Genomic DNA, 18,410 nt, shown 5'->3' with positions numbered 1-18,410 from the left:
ATTCGTGTGAATGTAACATGTTACATATTAATTTCTGAAAACTTCAGGAAAATCCTAGTAATCAAACATACAGAAAGGGAGTGGAGGAGGGGGGAGTATGGGTATGTGTGATTTCACTCTCCTGAGCTTATGAAGTCAGGAAACATGTAAATGACATGGCTGCAGATGTTTTGTGCAAGGGCCAACCGAATGTAAAATGACGACGTCATTGATATTTTTTAATTATTAATTGCTTATTCAATTTGTTTATGTATTTTGCAGGGAGGAGCTTAAGAATAGATCGTGATATAATGCACATACACCAACCACACACATAGGAAACGTGGTCGCATAACGATGAGAAAAAACAGATTAGCCTACTACTACACAAACTCGTCTGCGAGAAGAGGATTATAGTTATGCGACCTGGACCATGGAATAAACAGTAACTCACCAGACATAAAAAACATGGTATCTTTCGTTTCCATAATGCACAGCACTGCTAACCCACACCTCCCTTTTTACGCACCCAGTTATAGCCGATCTGAATCCATCTACAGACACAAACTGTAACCCCCCCAGGACCGCACTTCGGTAGAATTGCCCCTTTTTTGGTTTGAGCCACTGCCAGTCTCAGGGTCAGCAATGTATTTATCAAAATCGCATATATTGCGATCCTCATCACTGTGATAAGCACCAGTAGGGGGTACTGCACCACCTTCAGCATCCCCCTTCCCGCTCCTATATATGAGACCAGAAGAATGAAAACTTCCCAACAAAGAATACATTACACTTCCAACCCAGTCAATGATGGACAGTTTTCTACTTCAGCTTAAATGATAGCTTCAACTTTTACATGCTCTTTCTGCTACCACTGCAGTCTTCTTATAATAATGTGACCTTTATGAGGAACTTAAGGGAGCTAAGCAACCACAGTTTGGGAACTTCTATTTTAGAAAATGCACCCCTCCCACAATGATCCACACCATAAAACTCATCAAGCCTTTGTACTGAATCCCTCAGGAACTATGTTACATTTGTTAGAATAGCTCCTGTCCCGCAGTCGTCTGCCATATATAGATGTGATTTCCACCCGTTGTGCATGTTAAGGCTGCCAGAATCTGCCTGTTCAGGTCAGCCCACAACAGTGTGTGCCATGGTGACAGAAAACATTGTGCTGCTCAGAAAACATATCCGGCTTCATTGGTATTGTTCCAAAAGCAGCTAACAGCAACATATAAGGAGGAACAAGAGACTTGGCTAGGAGGAATATGGGAAAGAAGAGAGTGTTAATCCTGACAAATTACTTTTGACATGGAGACGAGAAGTCAGTCTGGAGTGCAAAGCTCAGGAGTTTGCATGAAAGATGAGCAGCAGAGAGAGTTGGAGTTGTGCAGAATGGGTTTAAACGGTCACATTACAAAAGGAGGGTGGCCCACCAGGAGAGAGTCCAGAGAGTAGTAGTTCTGCACACAACCCAAACCTGAACTAGGAGGTTGGTAGAATAGGACGTGTTGACAGGAAACATTTAGTAGATGTTCAGAAGGAAATGACTAGGGTGGTCTGGAGAGAAGTTGTGCTGAGAGTAGGTCAGGGAGGGGTCAAGGATAACACCACAGTTCTGGATAGAGTCGAAAAAGGAGAGGGTGGTAGTCTTCAAGGAAACAGAGCTAGACATGTTTGAGGAGAGGGAGGGGGGAGGGCATGCGTTGGAGGTCAGATTTGGAAATGTGGAGTTTAAAGTTAGCTGAGCTCCGAAGCAGTTGGGGGATAGACAATGGGAGAGAGATGTGAGAACTTGCAAAGCAAAAGGAATGGAAGATCTAAGCATTAGCAAGAGCAGAAACATTGGGAGTCAATCTTTGTACTGTCTAGTAGCTTGACATCAGTCATTTTTAATTACATCAAGTACCTCGCTCAGATATCCCCAAATACATCTTCTGAATTATTCAATATTGCATTAATTTTAACTTCACCTTTCCACACCACACTATGTGATAAGAATGCTGTCATTTTTTAATGTTTTTATTTACATGTTGTTTTATTTAACTATCCATTCCATTCTTCAAATATTATGGCATGACCAAGGGTTTGCATTATAAATGGGCATTTTACTACTTTGAACAAAAAATAATCTGAATTGTTAAAAAAATGCCACAAATACTGCTGAATTTATGTGAGCATTTCGAGTTTCAAAGTAAATACAATAATTGTAAACACTGATAGATTACAGGATATATTTTAATTTGAAATAACCACAATAGATTGATTTAACATTTCAAAGATGTTTATCAGAAAAAAATCACTAAGAGGGTGAATTTAAGGCTTCGTTAATGTTTAACAGGTGTATAACAAGGGTTACTTTCACAAATAGAAAATAATTGGTATGCATACATGTAAAAATAAATTCAACAATAATAATGATAAATAAATTGGAGCTCTCTTTTTTGAAAGCTACAATATTTGTATGTGGTTTATGTAAAACTATACTTGACTGAAATCTTTCCTAGCTGTAGTAGCGGCCTATCAGTTTCTCTGTTCAAGTGGTTAATAAATACAGCCTTAAAAAGGAAAAGAAAAAGGAAAAAGAAAAAACACTTGTTCCGAGAACTGCACTTGAAACAAAATCAGATAAAAGACACAAAAATGCTTTAATCTGAATGTTTTTTAATCAGCCACGTTCGGTGGATAAAAGGAAAGATACACTTTCGCAAATGGTTTATATATATATATATATATATATATACACACACACACATACAGTATTTACCTAATAACCAAGCAAATTCTACATTAAGGTAAAGGAATTTTCCAAGCCATCTTGATACAATTGAATGAAAGACCCATTTAACCTAATAAGCATAATGATTAAACCGTTTACCTTGAGATCAAAGGGGTTTTTAATTAAGTAAACGAATTGTTTCATAAACACAAAATGTTCCACTCCGCTTCATAATTAAACTGTACAATATTTATGAGTGGAGAGATCCTTTTCTAGTTAAACATTAAGCACTCGCATTTTTAAACATTTCAATAGATGCACTTGAAGAAGGAGGTGGGGTGGGGTGGGGGGTATAATATTTTAGGTAATAAAAAATAAGTGGCATACAGAAGTTTTTATTGAGTTTTTTTTCCTCTCTCTCTTTCTCTCTCTTTCTCTCATTCTTCATTTTGAAACACCTTGTTACCAGATGTTCATTACGTGTGCAAAAAATTAAATTCAAGTATGTATTCTCTCACAGCAGGACCAAAGAGAAGCATGTCTCGGGAAAATCAACAATAAACTGTATGGAAAGAATGAGGTATATTTTCCCTTTGAAAGGATCTGAGACATCGCACATGATATAAAGCACACATGCCTTTACAATAAACAAATACATAAAACCTGTTGCATACTTATTTTATAAATCCTAACAATGTGTGTAGGTAACTCTCTACACTCTTTCACAACATTAACTACATATTTGTATTTATTTATTTTTTGTGGCAATTGTATTTGAAGTAATTAATAAACTGAGCTTATGTGTGATATCATGGTCTAATATTGGTAACCAAAGGCGATTGTTCATTTATTTGGGTTTGTGTGAGCTATAGATACAGTTATGAAATGTATCAGATTATTGATGGGAAAGTGTACAGGTTGAGTATTCAGTCAATCCTAGGCTTAAAAATCTTCATGTTGTTTATTTTCCTTTCTTTAAAAAGCATAATTTACAACATGAACCACTGCTAAATATACAGAGCCTTTACCTCTCAAAGCATATTGTAATTGTTGTGGCCTTTCAAGTGCATTGGCAGGATCTCTGAAATGTTATATCAAAGGCCTAGTAGCACCATATTGTACGTAGTGGAAATTGGAATTTCACTGTTTAATTATAATATTTGCCTATGATAAGGACTCATTTTAGTGTATACTTGTATATGCTTATTTATACTCATACTGCCACACCCTAAGTAAGATGTGAGGCACATAATCTTAATGTATGCTCTTAATTCATGTCTCTTTAATGTATGAAAGCATCCAGCAGGTTTCATTTTACATTTCTTTGCATTTTTCTTTGCATTCCATAATGTGTGCAATTTTATATAAAATTCACTGCAAATTGCAACAGTCTCTTTATATATAATGATAAAAAAATACTGTTGCCAGTTAAACAACAATGTATTATTTATATTTTATATTTTAACAAATTACAATATATAATAATATATTAGATTATTATAATTTTTCTATAAAATACAGTAGAGGTACAATTTAGATTCTATTAATTCTGCTGCCACCTAGTGAATTGTTGCAGATCAATTGTAGTAAGATAAAATAAAACTGAAATACCAATGATAAGAATATGTTGTAATGTAATACCAATTATTGTGTAATTGTGTGCCAAAAACAGGGGCATCACTGGTTCTTTACAGACTTATGCTCCCAATATATTCAGACCCGGTTCTCCACAAAACATCTTTCTGTTTTTTTTTCATTTGTTATAATTTGCAATATCTGTTCCCTAATCCATTCCACCCTGCCTTACATACAATTATTTGTACATTTAAATATTACACAGCCAATGCTGCTTTTACATGGGTAAATATATAATGGAGTTGAGGTCAAACACCTTTCATTTGTTTTGTGTCAAACAGCCAGATAACACTGGATACAGAACTCCAATTAATGTTCACTCTACGTCCAGCTTTGAGATGACTTTAAAATAATGTCCTATTCCAATATTTCCATAAATTATAAAGCCAGGTGACAAGCCCAGTTAACAATTTTGACCTTTCACAGCATGAATATATAGTATGTATGTATGTATTTATTTTGAACGTCCTTGGGAAACCCATTTCAAGCATGGTGATAAATCATATATTCATCACTGCACCTTGAAGTCATATACATCCAGTGTTGCCTTTGACTACTACTAAAAACAGAGCATATGCTGAAAATTGGGAAAAGGAAATACATTTATATTTTACCAATAGCCTGAAAGAGTTAAGCTGTTTTAACATTTTCAATGCATTTCTAGAAGTAGAGACTGTGTTTGGCCAAATTGGAATGCAAAGAAAACAACCTAAAAGCTTAAATCTGTTACCATTCTCACTGCAAAACATGATAGGTAATGAGGGATCAGATGTTTTTCCCAGTGCAAATGAAGGGAGAGAAAGTATTCTTCAGGGTTATGTAGACTGCCCCAGAAAAATGAACTATGTGTAGTGCTTTCAACATCCTAAAACAGCGGTGGTTGAATTATAGCAGATCACTGTAGTGGTTCCATAAAGGGGAACATGATAATAATGGTGAAAAATGATACACGCACAACCACAAGGATACATATTTGTGTTATATCAACATCAAAATTTCATTTAAAACAGGGCCTAAAACCAAAGAATATGAAATCACAATTTTTAATGTAGATGGTGATAATGTTATAGTATTTTGGTTTTATTGAATGTTATTAGTGATGTTAACTTTTCCTAGCTGTTAAGTCACCCCATATGCCGTTGTTTTTAGGTTAACACCGTGAGACAACGTATTAATTTCACCGTGCCTGGATTACTGCCGTTTCCATCTTCCACAAGTCTTCCTTGTGCAAGCACAGTGTTTTATTAAGATTTACAGTAACTCCTTGTGCTGTTGGTTTTTGTGAAATCAATTAACATTCAGGTTGTTTCAGGAGTTTTAGATACAATTTAAGATTTTTTCTATTGAGAACACCCACGGGATTCATTTTCCAGTTGGTAGCTGGTATTTGACCAATTGATCTGTGCTGAATTGTGTAAGACACAGATTCCAAATCCTGGACAGCTAACCAGTCAAATGTAGTTTTGTAGACACTTCTTTCTTGGGAAGCACAAAGCATTTTATAAAATCAAGAGGGCACAATAACAGTCAAAGAGTGACAGAGTATGATGAACCTGCCAAAATACTTTCCTAATAATATGCATATGTAGGATTATATTTACAGCACCTTGATGTTTGAGGAGTATGAATCAGACTGGAATAAGTGAAACTTAAGAGTAAGCAGACATATTTTAGTTTCTTGTTAGTTATAATTCTTCAGCTACCTGGTGCGTTATGCAGTTTGAGAGGTAATGTAATATTGGGTCTTCAAAAAGACAGGGCTGTGTAGTATTCTGAGCTAAACCTTTAATGACCTCTACTGGACAGTAAAAAAATTGGCTGTGTACAGTTAGCAAGTGCAGTGTGGGTCATTCTGCTCCTTGATCCTAAATGGAGAGTGTAGTGTTGTTTATTTGTCAACAGATACTGTAATTGAGATCCCAATTTGTCGTGCTTCATCTGTCACAGAGAGAAACCCAATGATTTGATGCCTAATTGGAATTTAAAGAAACTGCACTCGATTTAAAGAGACACATCTGGTAGATGTTTCCCTTTGAAACAAAAGAATTTCCATTTCTTCATCTTTGGCATAGAGGGAAGTATTCCACCTTCCTCCTGGGGTTTTCACAAAACATGAAGAATTACTTCTGAGTGGAAAACAGCAAAGGAAAATGCTAAACAAGGCCCATAGTCATATATTATACAGGTAAGGAAGAATTATTTAGAAATGGAAGTGGGAAAACAGTACTGAATTGTAAGGAAGGAATGTTCTCACTAAAAATGTTAATATTATTTATATATATAAAGGATGAAAGACAAGGGGTTGGTTTACATTGTACCATTGACCCATCCGCAAATATCAAGATACAAACTCGTACTTGATAGCAGCCATATTTTTGAGTAGAATACAGGAACATTTTCAGTTTACTGTATTAGCAGCCGAGCCCAATTTTAGTTTTGGCCCTAAATTTCACAGTGTAAAACTTAAATGTAAATGTAAAAAGAGTGAAGAAAATTTATATAAATGATTCAGAAACAGAAAGTAGGATCTGTTTAGATCTAAATCGAAGGATGCTTATAATTGCCTTAGCAGTGTAAAGATGTAATTTATCTCTGAGTTTATAAACTAACCTATTTTCGACAGTGAGAAAAGAGCTCATAATGAGAGTATTTGAATAACTTATGTAGAACTTAATTTTGGAAATAAATTAGTATACAGTGAATATTATGAACACAATAATTACAAAATGTGTTTTGTCAAAACCTTTTAAAGAGTATGTCTGATCTTAATGAACCTTGCTTGGTCTGGGTTTATTATGCTGTTGAGGATGATAATGAACTGCACTAATTAGTACTTGATAGGGTATGCAAATAGGTTTAATTAATAAATCAGCTTTCCGCACTTGTTTATCAGATGTTTGTACCTTTTTAATCACACTTGAAAGATATTATGAGAAGCCGAGAAGCAACTAAATTTGAGATTACAAGAGCACTGCCATGCACATTTACATAAAGTCTTGGATAAACAATTTAGCTGTAAAATGTGCAGGCAGCACCAGACCAACACACCTGTCTAACTGTATCAGCACCATAATACAAGGTATGAACAAATTATTGGGCCCCTCAAAATATACACTGCACAATCCGGGCCGTGAGATCTGATTCACCTGACATTCCTGGAAAGACAGATCTTGCAGTTTTATTTAGTTCCCTTTAATCCATCACCAGCTGCACTCCAGGGAATCGGTGGATATTAAAGTGCACTATAAACACACAATGTTTACTGTTACTTACTATTGCTTTCAACGGCGCTTCCACGGTATCCTATACAGCACACATATTATTTTTTGTATATCGGTTTCCACCTTTTGATTTACATACCTTGAGTCATAAATTAACAGAGGATTGAAATGCAAACACCACAAAGACAGACACCCAAGGCCAGAATCACACCTGGGACCCAGGAGCTGTTAAGCATCAGTGATAACCACAGTGTCACTGTGCCGCCCACAGCAATAATAATAATAATGTACAATAGTTTGCAAACAAATCTTACACAAAAAAACAAGAGGTGCGGACATATCTTTATTAATTCTCACATTTTTGAAAATCAAACAAAAGCATTGCTCATTCTAGCATCAGAAATGTAATTGTTTGAAATATTTGAATGCTGTAACCCCCAACCATGGCTTTTACAAGTCATGCTATACTGAACATAACCCTGTTCAGCAATTTACTCAGTGGCTGTGCTACATCTGACAGACAAATACAAATGGTCAAGGTACCCAAGTAACAATACATTGCTCAATTTGACAACTTAAATAACCAAAACAATATATAAAAATCCCCAAACACACCAATCAAAACAGAAAGTAGTTGATGATAGACAACAATCACAGCGCAGGGAAAGAAAATGTATCTGTTCCTTTGTAAGGGTTTAGTAAATATGAAAGCCTTCATTCACAGTTTAAAAGATTAAATCACAGTCCTTCACAAAATCATAATAGAACATGACATGTTCCCTGCTTTTATCTACGTTTTTACAGAAAGTATACAAAAGGAAAGTGTCACATTCTACAAAACCATTAAAGTTTTTTTGACGAACAATTCAAGTGTCCTAGGCTAGCTTCAATAATATAATACCACTTAATTAATAACACGTCTTCAACCTTAATAAAAGAGATAAAGCTTTGAGAAAAGGCCACTTTATTCTGAAGCATTTATTTTGATATATTCTTCAAACAATAAATATACCAAAATCTTGCATAATATGAAGTTCATCCCCTATGGTTTTTCACAAAATATCAGCAAACTATGAGTGGATGGAAAATCTATAACAGCCTAGATGGAAATAAATAAATGGACACTCTGTACTTTTATGGAGTTATCATCATAATGCTTTTCAATTCTCTACCAGTTTTCTTCAATTCATCTCATGGCATTTATATTCATATTCTCTTTATTTATTTTAGTTTTTAAAAATATTTATGTTTGGGTTATTTACATAGGTATTACAATTTGATTTCAAGTGGTCTCCTGGGTCTTTATTATCCTGACAACTCGGGTCGTTCTGCGCTATCATCCAGATGCTCATCACAAAGTGTGCCGAGGAACTTGGAAAAAGCTTCTATTGTGAATAAAAAAATTAAACAAGCATGGAATTTAAATGGATCCAAGAATAAGGCAGAAGAAGAATTGCACCATAATAAAGATTTGGATTCTCATACTTGGTAGCCCAATCACATTTTTTTTAAGCATACATAAAAAATACATAGAGAAATATATTTTCGTAACAGCATTAGCGAATTCAGAAATCTTAAAACGCACAGTAGCAGTGTTGAACATTTGGTATTGTCTTAAAGTTTTAGAATTTCTAGTTATATACTTCAGAATAAACTAGGCTATATTAATTGCTATTCAGTGAAAACCTAATTTCATTAACTGTAACATACTGGAAAATATGGATTGGCTAAATGCATCTTTCATATTAGCATTCAGAGGGTTTGAGATTAAACGCCCATTTAAATTATGCTATTATTGTTCCCAATAAATCACATATGCTCTCTTTTATACTGCCTTTCCTATCAGATCAAAGCAGTGTCCATCTAAGTAGACGCTCACTAGATGAACAGGTTTATAGATTCTGTTGTAACCTGAATCTGGAGGTTACAAATATATAAAACAACTGTCGCAGTGAGTGCTACTCTGTTGAATCACACAATAACAAACCAAAAGCATCTTGGCGCTGTATCCTACTTTAATTTACCACATGGAAAATAAATTATGTACTATCGCTTCCTTTATCTGTAGATCATACTTCCATGATTTATTTTAGCATTTGCTGTGTATTTCTCTGCTGGCTGAAGGTTCTACCATTACAGAATAGCAGCCATTAATACTTTGATTTACCCACCACAAGCAAATTATAAACTACTTGATGACAGGTTTCCATCAGCCAGAAAGTAACGTTTGCAATTTGTGTTTGGCAGTCGAATTGAAGTTGTGATTTAATCAGGGCCTAAGTTAAAGGCAACCAATGATAATATAAAATAATAGCCTAAAATCAGGGAGCAAAAGGCATTTCCACAACATTAGACGGTTCAATATACTGTATATGAAAGAGCTTAGCTAACCAAGAAGCTTTTTTCCTTTTCATGTAAAAAATCATGTATAGTCCGAAATTATTTATTTAAAAAACAAATTACTGGTCCTTCAGTTAGAAAAAGGGCACACATTTAAAAAAAATGCTGGAACCAATCTATCAATTCTGTGCATTTTGTGTTTGCATGGATGTCAAAACTGGGGAACTCTATTTAATCTAGACAGCTGACAGAGCAATCAAAAGGACTTCAGCGTTGTCCAACCTGCCAAAGTGTTACTGTACACTAATCTCAGTGAAGATGTTCCCAGATTCAAACTAACTGTACATTTGCTTCTATCCTCGTGGTATAAGTATCAAACAAACACTGCTGAAAGATGTTTTTTGTAGTCAGGCACAACCTCCAAGATGAAGGATAGCAACTGGGTTAGATCCACTGCTGTTCAGTCGATCGAACTCGAAGGGTATGCATCTAAACATCAGACTCAAATCTCTCAATCGTCTTTCCAGCGGCCACCGAATGCTAGATTGTCTGAATAAGCCACACAGCTGGAAGGACACGGCCGGGCAGGGGACTCCTTCGACACTCACAGTTCACTCTTCTCGTGGCTGAGAGGGGCTTTCTTCTGAATGTCTTCGTCAGATGTAATAGCATCTCTCACCCCTGTCGCACTGTTCTCATTCAGCCCTTTGCTCTTTTTCTTCTTGTCCTTCTTCTTGTGGTTTTCCTTGCTGTCACTCTTGCTGTTCTTCTTTTTCTTCTTCTTTTCATCAATGGCTGCCATTTCACCCTTTTTCCCAATCCATTTCTCCTTCAGACAATCTGAAATGATCACACGTCAAATGATTATGCAATGATTGCGAAACAACCTATTATTTTGTTAGATCCACAATAGGGTTTAATATATTAACAGATTACAAAACCAGTATGTCCTAATTTTGGCATAAAAATCATTTGCATGATTCCCGATTTCGTACAGTACCTTGGTTCTGGTTTTTTAGCACATGTTTCTCACACAGGTAGGCAGTGAGGTCCTCATCCTGATGGTGTCGGTACCAGTCCTCAATGACGTCCTCGTACTGCTCCACCATCACGTCGCACTGGCCCATGAGAGAGACAAGCAACCGTGAGGTCTAACTGCACTAAGAGCCTGCATGGACCTGGATGTAGCAGTAATGTCATTTGCCTTTCCATCTGGACTGCAGATAATTGAATAATTGCTTGGACTACGCATACATTTAATTATACCAATTCAATATTTGAACAGGATTTGATGCCAAAAGCTTGTATGACTGCAGCCTTCTGCCCTTGAGTGGTGTACCCTTAATGTAAGTATAACCACATTTTAAACTCTAATTTGGCAAAGTTATGCACAAGCTAGCAATAACGTACTCCCAGGTTGACCACTTTGATTTCAAACCATCTGAGGTATTGCTGTCTGCAATATGTACATTAAGCTTCCTGGTTTGAGACCTCAGTTTACTGCACTGCTGACTTATGGGTAATACCACCTTCCAAGTCCTTTTTTCTTAATGCCAGAAACTCACCTGTTTTTTAAGGTCTGCCACTTCCGCAGAGGTTTCATTCCAGAGCTCATATGGGATATCCATCACCACTTTAACCCCCTTGTGCACCAAGTTGTGTAGGGTTGTGAAGGTCTCGGACATTCCCTGTGAATATAGAGATATTACAATCCAGCACTGATGTTACACTGAGGTATTTTGAAGGATGTATAGCATTAGTATCTATTAAATGCCCCAATCCCAATTAAAAACAGTTACCCAATTGGAAAGACCATCCAGACCTGGTACTGTCCTTTTTTGAAGACTTCAAAGTACATCCGAACTCACTGCATTTGAAACTTAATTCTTAATACACTGGCCCTAATAATATAGAAACAGCTTTTATTTAATGACTGTGTCAATGCTGCCCTCCTGTGGAGTTTAAGTGCTAGTGAACATTTGCCTTCGAACATGCAGAATACACTTTAGAACAGTCTAAGAGGGGAAGAGACAGGTGTACCTGATTTTTCACTAACAGGTTTGCCTGTTTCATGCACATTTCCAACTGTTAGGAAAATAATGTTTGCTGTATAGAGCCGGAGACTGAAAGACTGAAAGCTATTCCTACATTATAATCTATTATTAGTATTGAAAATATTTGAAAATCTATAGAAACACAGCAGCCACACACTAACAAAATCAACAGTGTGGAGTTGTACACTATACTATACGAAGGCGGTTCAGATACCAGGAATGGAAAATCTCAAATCCCTAGACTGACTAACAGGGTGGTTACTATTGGAGACCAGCACAGAAGGCTGGACTAGGCCTACACATTGCCCTTCTGTTGTAATACATTCAAAAATAACCAAAAAGTAGACAGCAAGAGATGTATCCAAAACTGCTATTTGGGTGGGTAAATGTATTTGTTAAAATCAGCAAGAAATTAATGATAATGACACTTAAGTAACGAGCTTGTTTTTCCAAGCAGTGCTTGAGATTTAACTCGCTCAATGCTCAGATACATACCTTAGCAAACCTGTTGCTTCCTTGTCTTTCCTTATGCAAATTATACTCCATCAGTCTTTGGCAAATGTTTTCAATTACTTCTATGAATCTTATATCACTAAAGATAGACAGAACACAAATTAGCAGGCATTCACCAGCAAGGGGGAGTTAATTCTGGTTGCAGTTTTCAACAAAGGAAGACATTATGAACTGTGACTAACTGCAGAGCATACAATGGGTTGTGCATGCTTTTGGTAATCACTGATAATTGCTTTGTTGGTGGTAGGGATACAAATTAAAAATAAAAGTGAACCTTACGATTTTACATATTTTATCGGAGACCCCTTTCCATCCAGGAATCGATAATTTGTGTCAATCACTTCCTTGGTTTTGCCCGTCTCGTCAAATGCCGATTTCATTTCAACAGACACATACTTGCAGACTGTAAAGACATGAGATGGCATCACATTTCAGAGCTTCAACATTGCATTAAAGCATCAGGTCACTCCCCATTACAATACAACCACTTTGTTAAACACATAACCAATTCCCCCTTAATTTGAGTGTGTCCAAACAGGGCTTGGGGGTTTCTTCTCCAATTTAAGGAAGTCTTTAAAAATAAATTCTGTAAATCCATTCTGTACATTTTTAAAACCACTATGATAAAGACAATTTATATCCATACCCTAATCTCAATAATCAGATACAATTTTTGAATGTCCGCCAAGTTTTCATGAGGCCTTCCAGTGGAAAACCCTGGTTTAATAACCACCAAAACAGTAAGAATGTGAGCATTGTGTTAATATGGAATACACAACTTAAAGCAGGGTAACTGATCTGAACAGAAACAAAGTAGTCCATGTTAATTTAAAATCTAGTATCATTAAAGGAAGTTACATTTACAGTTTTGTTCTGCAGCACAGGTCCGCCTCGCTTGTTTCACTTCTGCATTCACTCACTTTTACAAAACGTAAAGGGTGCTGTTATGTACACACTTTTATATATTCTTTGGCGTATTTGTGCAATATTCATGCGTTTTTCATTGCTATTTCAAATACATTCATCAGTACGAATCGAAATAAAGAACAGCAGTATCACTCATTCATTACAGTTTTGGCCATGTGGCTTTAGGTAACTTAACATTATGAATAAATACAGAGCTGGACAATTTGACAGTTTTAAGATACAGATTATTTTAACTCAATAATACTACCTCAGCTGGACAAAAAATTGAAATTTACTTCAATACTAAATAAATAACTGCACTACGTCATGGCTAATGCACCCATACACAAGCTTCGTGAACTATTAGCTACGCACGTTTATAACTAATTTACCATAAACGTAAATGTAGAATAAATAAATAATTGTACTAAAATATACTATACATCTGAATTGATCTCGATGAATACTGTTACTGTACCTTCACACTTATTTGGTAGATGCACCCACTCCTCGTCCTCATCTTTTTTCGCTGATTGAGACTGGGGGGTCAATGCAAAGACGCAAATCAATAATGCCAGGGTTTGCATTTTGAATACACTAAAGGTGTGCTGTGGCGGAAAACAGAAATATGATTTCTGAACAAAATAAAATAGTAACTTCTACTTCTTGTTTCTGGGCTTTTCCTGAAAGAAATGGGTACATCCGCCGTACAAGATAATAAACACCACAGCTGTCACCCCTGGGCCAATCAGAAGCAGAGCAGTGTCAAGGACTGACCAATCAGAACATCAGCAGAGAGCATGCGCATCTTGAGCCGGTATGGGAGGAAGCTGAAGAAGCAACGTGACAGGGGCTGAATATATCAGTGGCTGAAGCATCACTGAGCACAGATGAACTGTAGTTCCCAGCAAATGGATAGGCTGATCTTTCCCTATTTGGTAACCTACATGAAGTAAAGCTGTTGTAGAATAGCCCGGGCAATTGTGAATTTAGGATTCTAATATAATCAGGCATTTTACTAATCAACTGGATTATTAAGATGTGGTCATTTTTGGAAATTAATAAAGCAAATTATTTCTGCTACCTTTTATTATTATTATTATCTCTATCACACATGCACACACACTATGTTGCCTAAAACACCCCCTCTGCCAGTAATAGATTGTGCCACAGGTAAAGTCCTATGTAGAGGCTGTATTTTTGAAAGGAATTATTGTTACAGTGTCATCAGGGACATCTAGATATCTAGTGAAGCAAGACATTGAGTCAGGATAAATATAATGTAGGAGAAATATAAAACCTTAGCCAATGTCTTTTTACTTCAATAATTCAACATAACAAATAAATATTGAGACCGTTTAAAAATGCACATGTTATTAAGACTGGTGAGATTAACATAGCATGCATGGTTTACTGAATTCATTACTTTGTTAAATTAATGACCTTACAAATGGTGACCTATAGTGTCCTGTCTTTACTGGAGGTCATTTTAAACAGTATAGCTGTTGTTTTCAGAATTCTGCAAAGTTTATGAATGAAAGTTTATGTAGTGATCTTGGCCATGCAGAGCTAACTCACTGACTGAATGACTGCAAGTCTGAATTACTATTTCCAACTCCTAGATATAAAAGCTGTTATAAGTATGTTACATGGGATTGGCATTCAGGGTACCAATTGGGCAAGCACTGGAATATTCTAATGCAACAGGTACTATACGGACACTTTAGAAAGCACTTTCCATATTTGACCACAAGGCACCATAATAAACCTGCCTCTGGCGCTGAGATTCCCTGCCCCAATATTGCACAAAAACTGATTTTAACTCTGAAATATCGACACTTGTTGTTTAATTTGATTAATTGATTGTACAGAAACCGGGTAATATTTATTACAACTTAATTTATGTTGTATTGATTTGGATTATGAGTTTATGAGAAAGAACTATGTTTTTCCCCACCTGCCCATATGAACGAGCCACGCCTGGCCATGAGCATCAATATGACATGACAACCCTGAGTACATGCTCTCTGTCCATGTTTTGCTTATTGGTAAAATACAGTACACATAAATGGTCAGTAAACATTTCACCCCAGCATGAACTGTAATCATGTTCTCTGAGTGACTCATATTAAGACCAAAGTAGAAATAATTTCACTCAACAGCAAAAAATACTTTGACAGGAGAATTCACTTTACTCAGTTACAGTAGTGATCCTGATACTGATTGCGAGTGAGCTCTCTATTACTTAATTGATCCCTTAATTTAAGTAATAATTTCCTAAATCAGACATTTTTCATTATTTTAAACAGTAGGGGTTTTAAGTTAGGTATAAAATTGCATAAGGAACCAAATGTATATCAGTTACACATTTATTACTGAGTCATTTATATAATACTTACAGTTTTTCTTACTTCAACTCACTGTTCAAGCTAGCTATTGCAAAATGTAGCAGTTTTTGGTGTCATCTTTGAGCTGTCCTTGGGTGACACTATTCTGGATCGGAAGTTAATAACGGATGCTGACATCTTTTAGGAAGCGTGTTGTCAGTTTGGGATATGCATTGGAGTGAATGAAAGAACATTGTCTTGTGAAAATCTGATGAGATTTATGGTAACATTTGTTTGGGTTTATCCTCTGTCTCAGAGCTCAGATCTCAGGGCCTGGTGTGAAGAATACTGGGCAAGACAATCCTGCATCAACAAGAAAGCAGCTTTGTAGAAGGTAGTCAGTCAGGACTGTGACACAACAGATCTGAAGGCAGTGCAGCCAAGTGTCCAGAGTCCACCGCTGAACAGAAAGCTTGGATGCCTTGAAGCCCAATTGCCATTTGTATCCCCGGGTGCGCGTGTCCCTGCTGATCTGGAAAAGCTCCTCTGGTTTGATGTGGTCGATGCCCTTCATGATTTTGAAGACTTGGATCAAGTCCCCACGTAGCCTCCTCTGTTCCAGGTGAAAAGGTTCAGTTCCTCAGTCTCTCAGTATGACTTTCCCTTCAGACCTGGAATAAGTCTGGTTGCTCTCCTCTGAACTGCCTCTAGAGCAGCGATATCTTTCTTGAAGTGTGGAGCCCAGAACTGCACACAGTATCCAGATGAGGTCTAGTGTATTGTACAGTCTTAACATTATTTCTCTTGTTTTAAATTCTACACTTTTCACAATATACCCTAGCATTGTGTTTGCCTTTTTATTGCTTCCCCACATTGTTTGGATGGAGAAAGTGAGAAGTCCATGTAGACTCCTAGGTCTTTCTCATGCATTACTTCATGGAAATATACCATCTGGCCCAGGTGATTTTGTACCTCCTCTTCATTTACACACTAGATCTAGTTATTACCCATGAGGTAGAGATTCATAACTTAATAATATCACCTCAAAACCAGATGATTTCTGACCACTGCCTTATTACATCTGAGCTGCAGACACACAGGAGAGGAACATAAAATATTGTTGTGTAAATCCTACTGCTATTATTAAATGTACTACTCTGTTGCCTGCTACTGGCATTATCAAAACATTATCTGTACATTAATTATTAAATAACTTCAATAATACACTAAGCACTGCTTTAGATACAGTAACTCCATTAAGGACCAGAGTAATTAAACCAAAGGAACGCTCGCTCACTTAAAATATAATGTATATATGAATATATATGGAAAAATACAAAATTAGAGGTCTTCCACATGGCCCTATCATCTGCTAAGTCTACCTACTACTCAAATTTAACATACACATAAGAATAACTTGCGCTTGCTTTTTAACACAAAATCGACACTCAATAATCAGACAGAGCCTTCCGACACCATCCCTCCCAATTCACCTGCAACGACTATGGATAATTTCAATAGCAAAATCACTGGAATTAGAAAACAGATAGAATTGGAAACTTACATAAATACTATAGCCAATGTGAGCAGTCCTTCTCAGTCCTTGCGTATCTTGGACTCGTTTAACACAGTAAATCATCAGAAACTAGTCTCCTTAATTACTTAAATGAAAACCACAACCTGCGCACTAGACCCTATACCCACTAAATTGCTTAAGCAATCTCTGCCATTCATTATTCACCTAATACACAATATTATTAATGCCTCTTTATCCTCAGGATCTGTTCCCAAATCCTTTAAAATAGCAACATTTAACTGAGGTTAAGTACAGAGTACCACAGGGCTCAGTCCTCAGACCTACACTTTTTTCAATGTACATGCTCCCTTTAGGTGATATCATTTGACAACATAATGTAACCTTTCTCAGCTACGCAGAAGACACACAATTATATTTCTCAGTAAATCCTAACAATACCATAGACGTACAAATACTAATCTGCTCTCTGTCCGAGCTTAAAACTTGGATGACAAGTCATTTTCTTATGCTTAATTCTGATAAGACAGAAGTCCTAATTTTAGGGGCCAAAAATCAAAATATTCATCATAAACTGACAAGTAACAAGTTAGAGTAATGATAACTTTAATTTCACCGCTAAGGAGATGGCACAAAACCTGGGTGTCATTTGTGATCATAATCATTGGAATCACATGTTCAGAATGTGTCGAGAACCTCCTTACTCCAGCTTAGAAACATTGCTAAATTAAGACAATTCCTCTCATTACATGACACTCAGAAATTGATGCACACATTTGTTACATCTAGATTGGATTACTGGAATGCCATTCTGTCAGGTAGCTCAGAGCTATTTCTACACTTCAGTTAGATCAAAATGCTCTTAACTAAAACAAAAATACATCACTTCAGTATTAGCTTCTCTTCACTGGCTCCCCATGCGCTACAGGATAGATTTCAAAGTTCTCTTATTAACATTTAAATCACTGAAGGGACTGGCATTTCCCTACTTAAAAGATCTCCTTATCGAATACACTCCAGGTCGGCCATTGAGATTCCAGGAAGCCGGTTACAAGTCGTCTCTAAAATACACAAGAAAACCGCAGGTGGTAGATCATTCAGTTATAGGGCCCCAAAACTGCGGAATGATCTTCCAGCATATGTAAGAGGTGTCCCCTCTGTCTTAGCCTTAACATTATG

General features: G+C 36.4%; 1 protein-coding gene across 1 annotated transcript; it reads right to left on the bottom strand.

Moving 5' to 3' along the window:
* Nucleotides 1–7,887: 7,887 nt before the first annotated feature.
* Nucleotides 7,888–14,080, bottom strand: cnpy3 (canopy FGF signaling regulator 3). Its single transcript, XM_066714913.1, has 6 exons — nucleotides 13,849–14,080; nucleotides 12,744–12,867; nucleotides 12,447–12,543; nucleotides 11,463–11,585; nucleotides 10,898–11,015; nucleotides 7,888–10,737 (listed from the first exon to the last, which is right to left on the bottom strand). Exons 1-6 carry the CDS (start codon nucleotides 13,955–13,957, stop codon nucleotides 10,502–10,504), a joined length of 807 nt encoding a protein of 268 aa, XP_066571010.1. The 5' UTR covers nucleotides 13,958–14,080; the 3' UTR covers nucleotides 7,888–10,501.
* Between the last annotated feature and the right edge of the window lie 4,330 nt (nucleotides 14,081–18,410).

The sequence above is a fragment of the Amia ocellicauda genome, chromosome 10 (assembly GCF_036373705.1).
Source record: "Amia ocellicauda isolate fAmiCal2 chromosome 10, fAmiCal2.hap1, whole genome shotgun sequence".
Taxonomy (NCBI): domain Eukaryota; kingdom Metazoa; phylum Chordata; class Actinopteri; order Amiiformes; family Amiidae; genus Amia; species Amia ocellicauda.
This window is presented reverse-complemented; position numbering and strand designations above follow the sequence as displayed.

Bases quoted from the DNA above. Each gene is read 5' to 3' on its own strand.
- cnpy3 (XM_066714913.1), bottom strand. From the start codon at position 13,957: ATGCAAACCCTGGCATTATTGATTTGCGTCTTTGCATTGACCCCCCAG. The intron at 11,016-11,462 runs GTGAGTTTCTGG...CTCATGGGCCAG, and splicing joins TGGCAGACCTTAAAAAACAG to TGCGACGTGATGGTGGAGCA. The intron at 10,738-10,897 runs GTACTGTACGAA...TGATCATTTCAG, and splicing joins GCTAAAAAACCAGAACCAAG to ATTGTCTGAAGGAGAAATGG.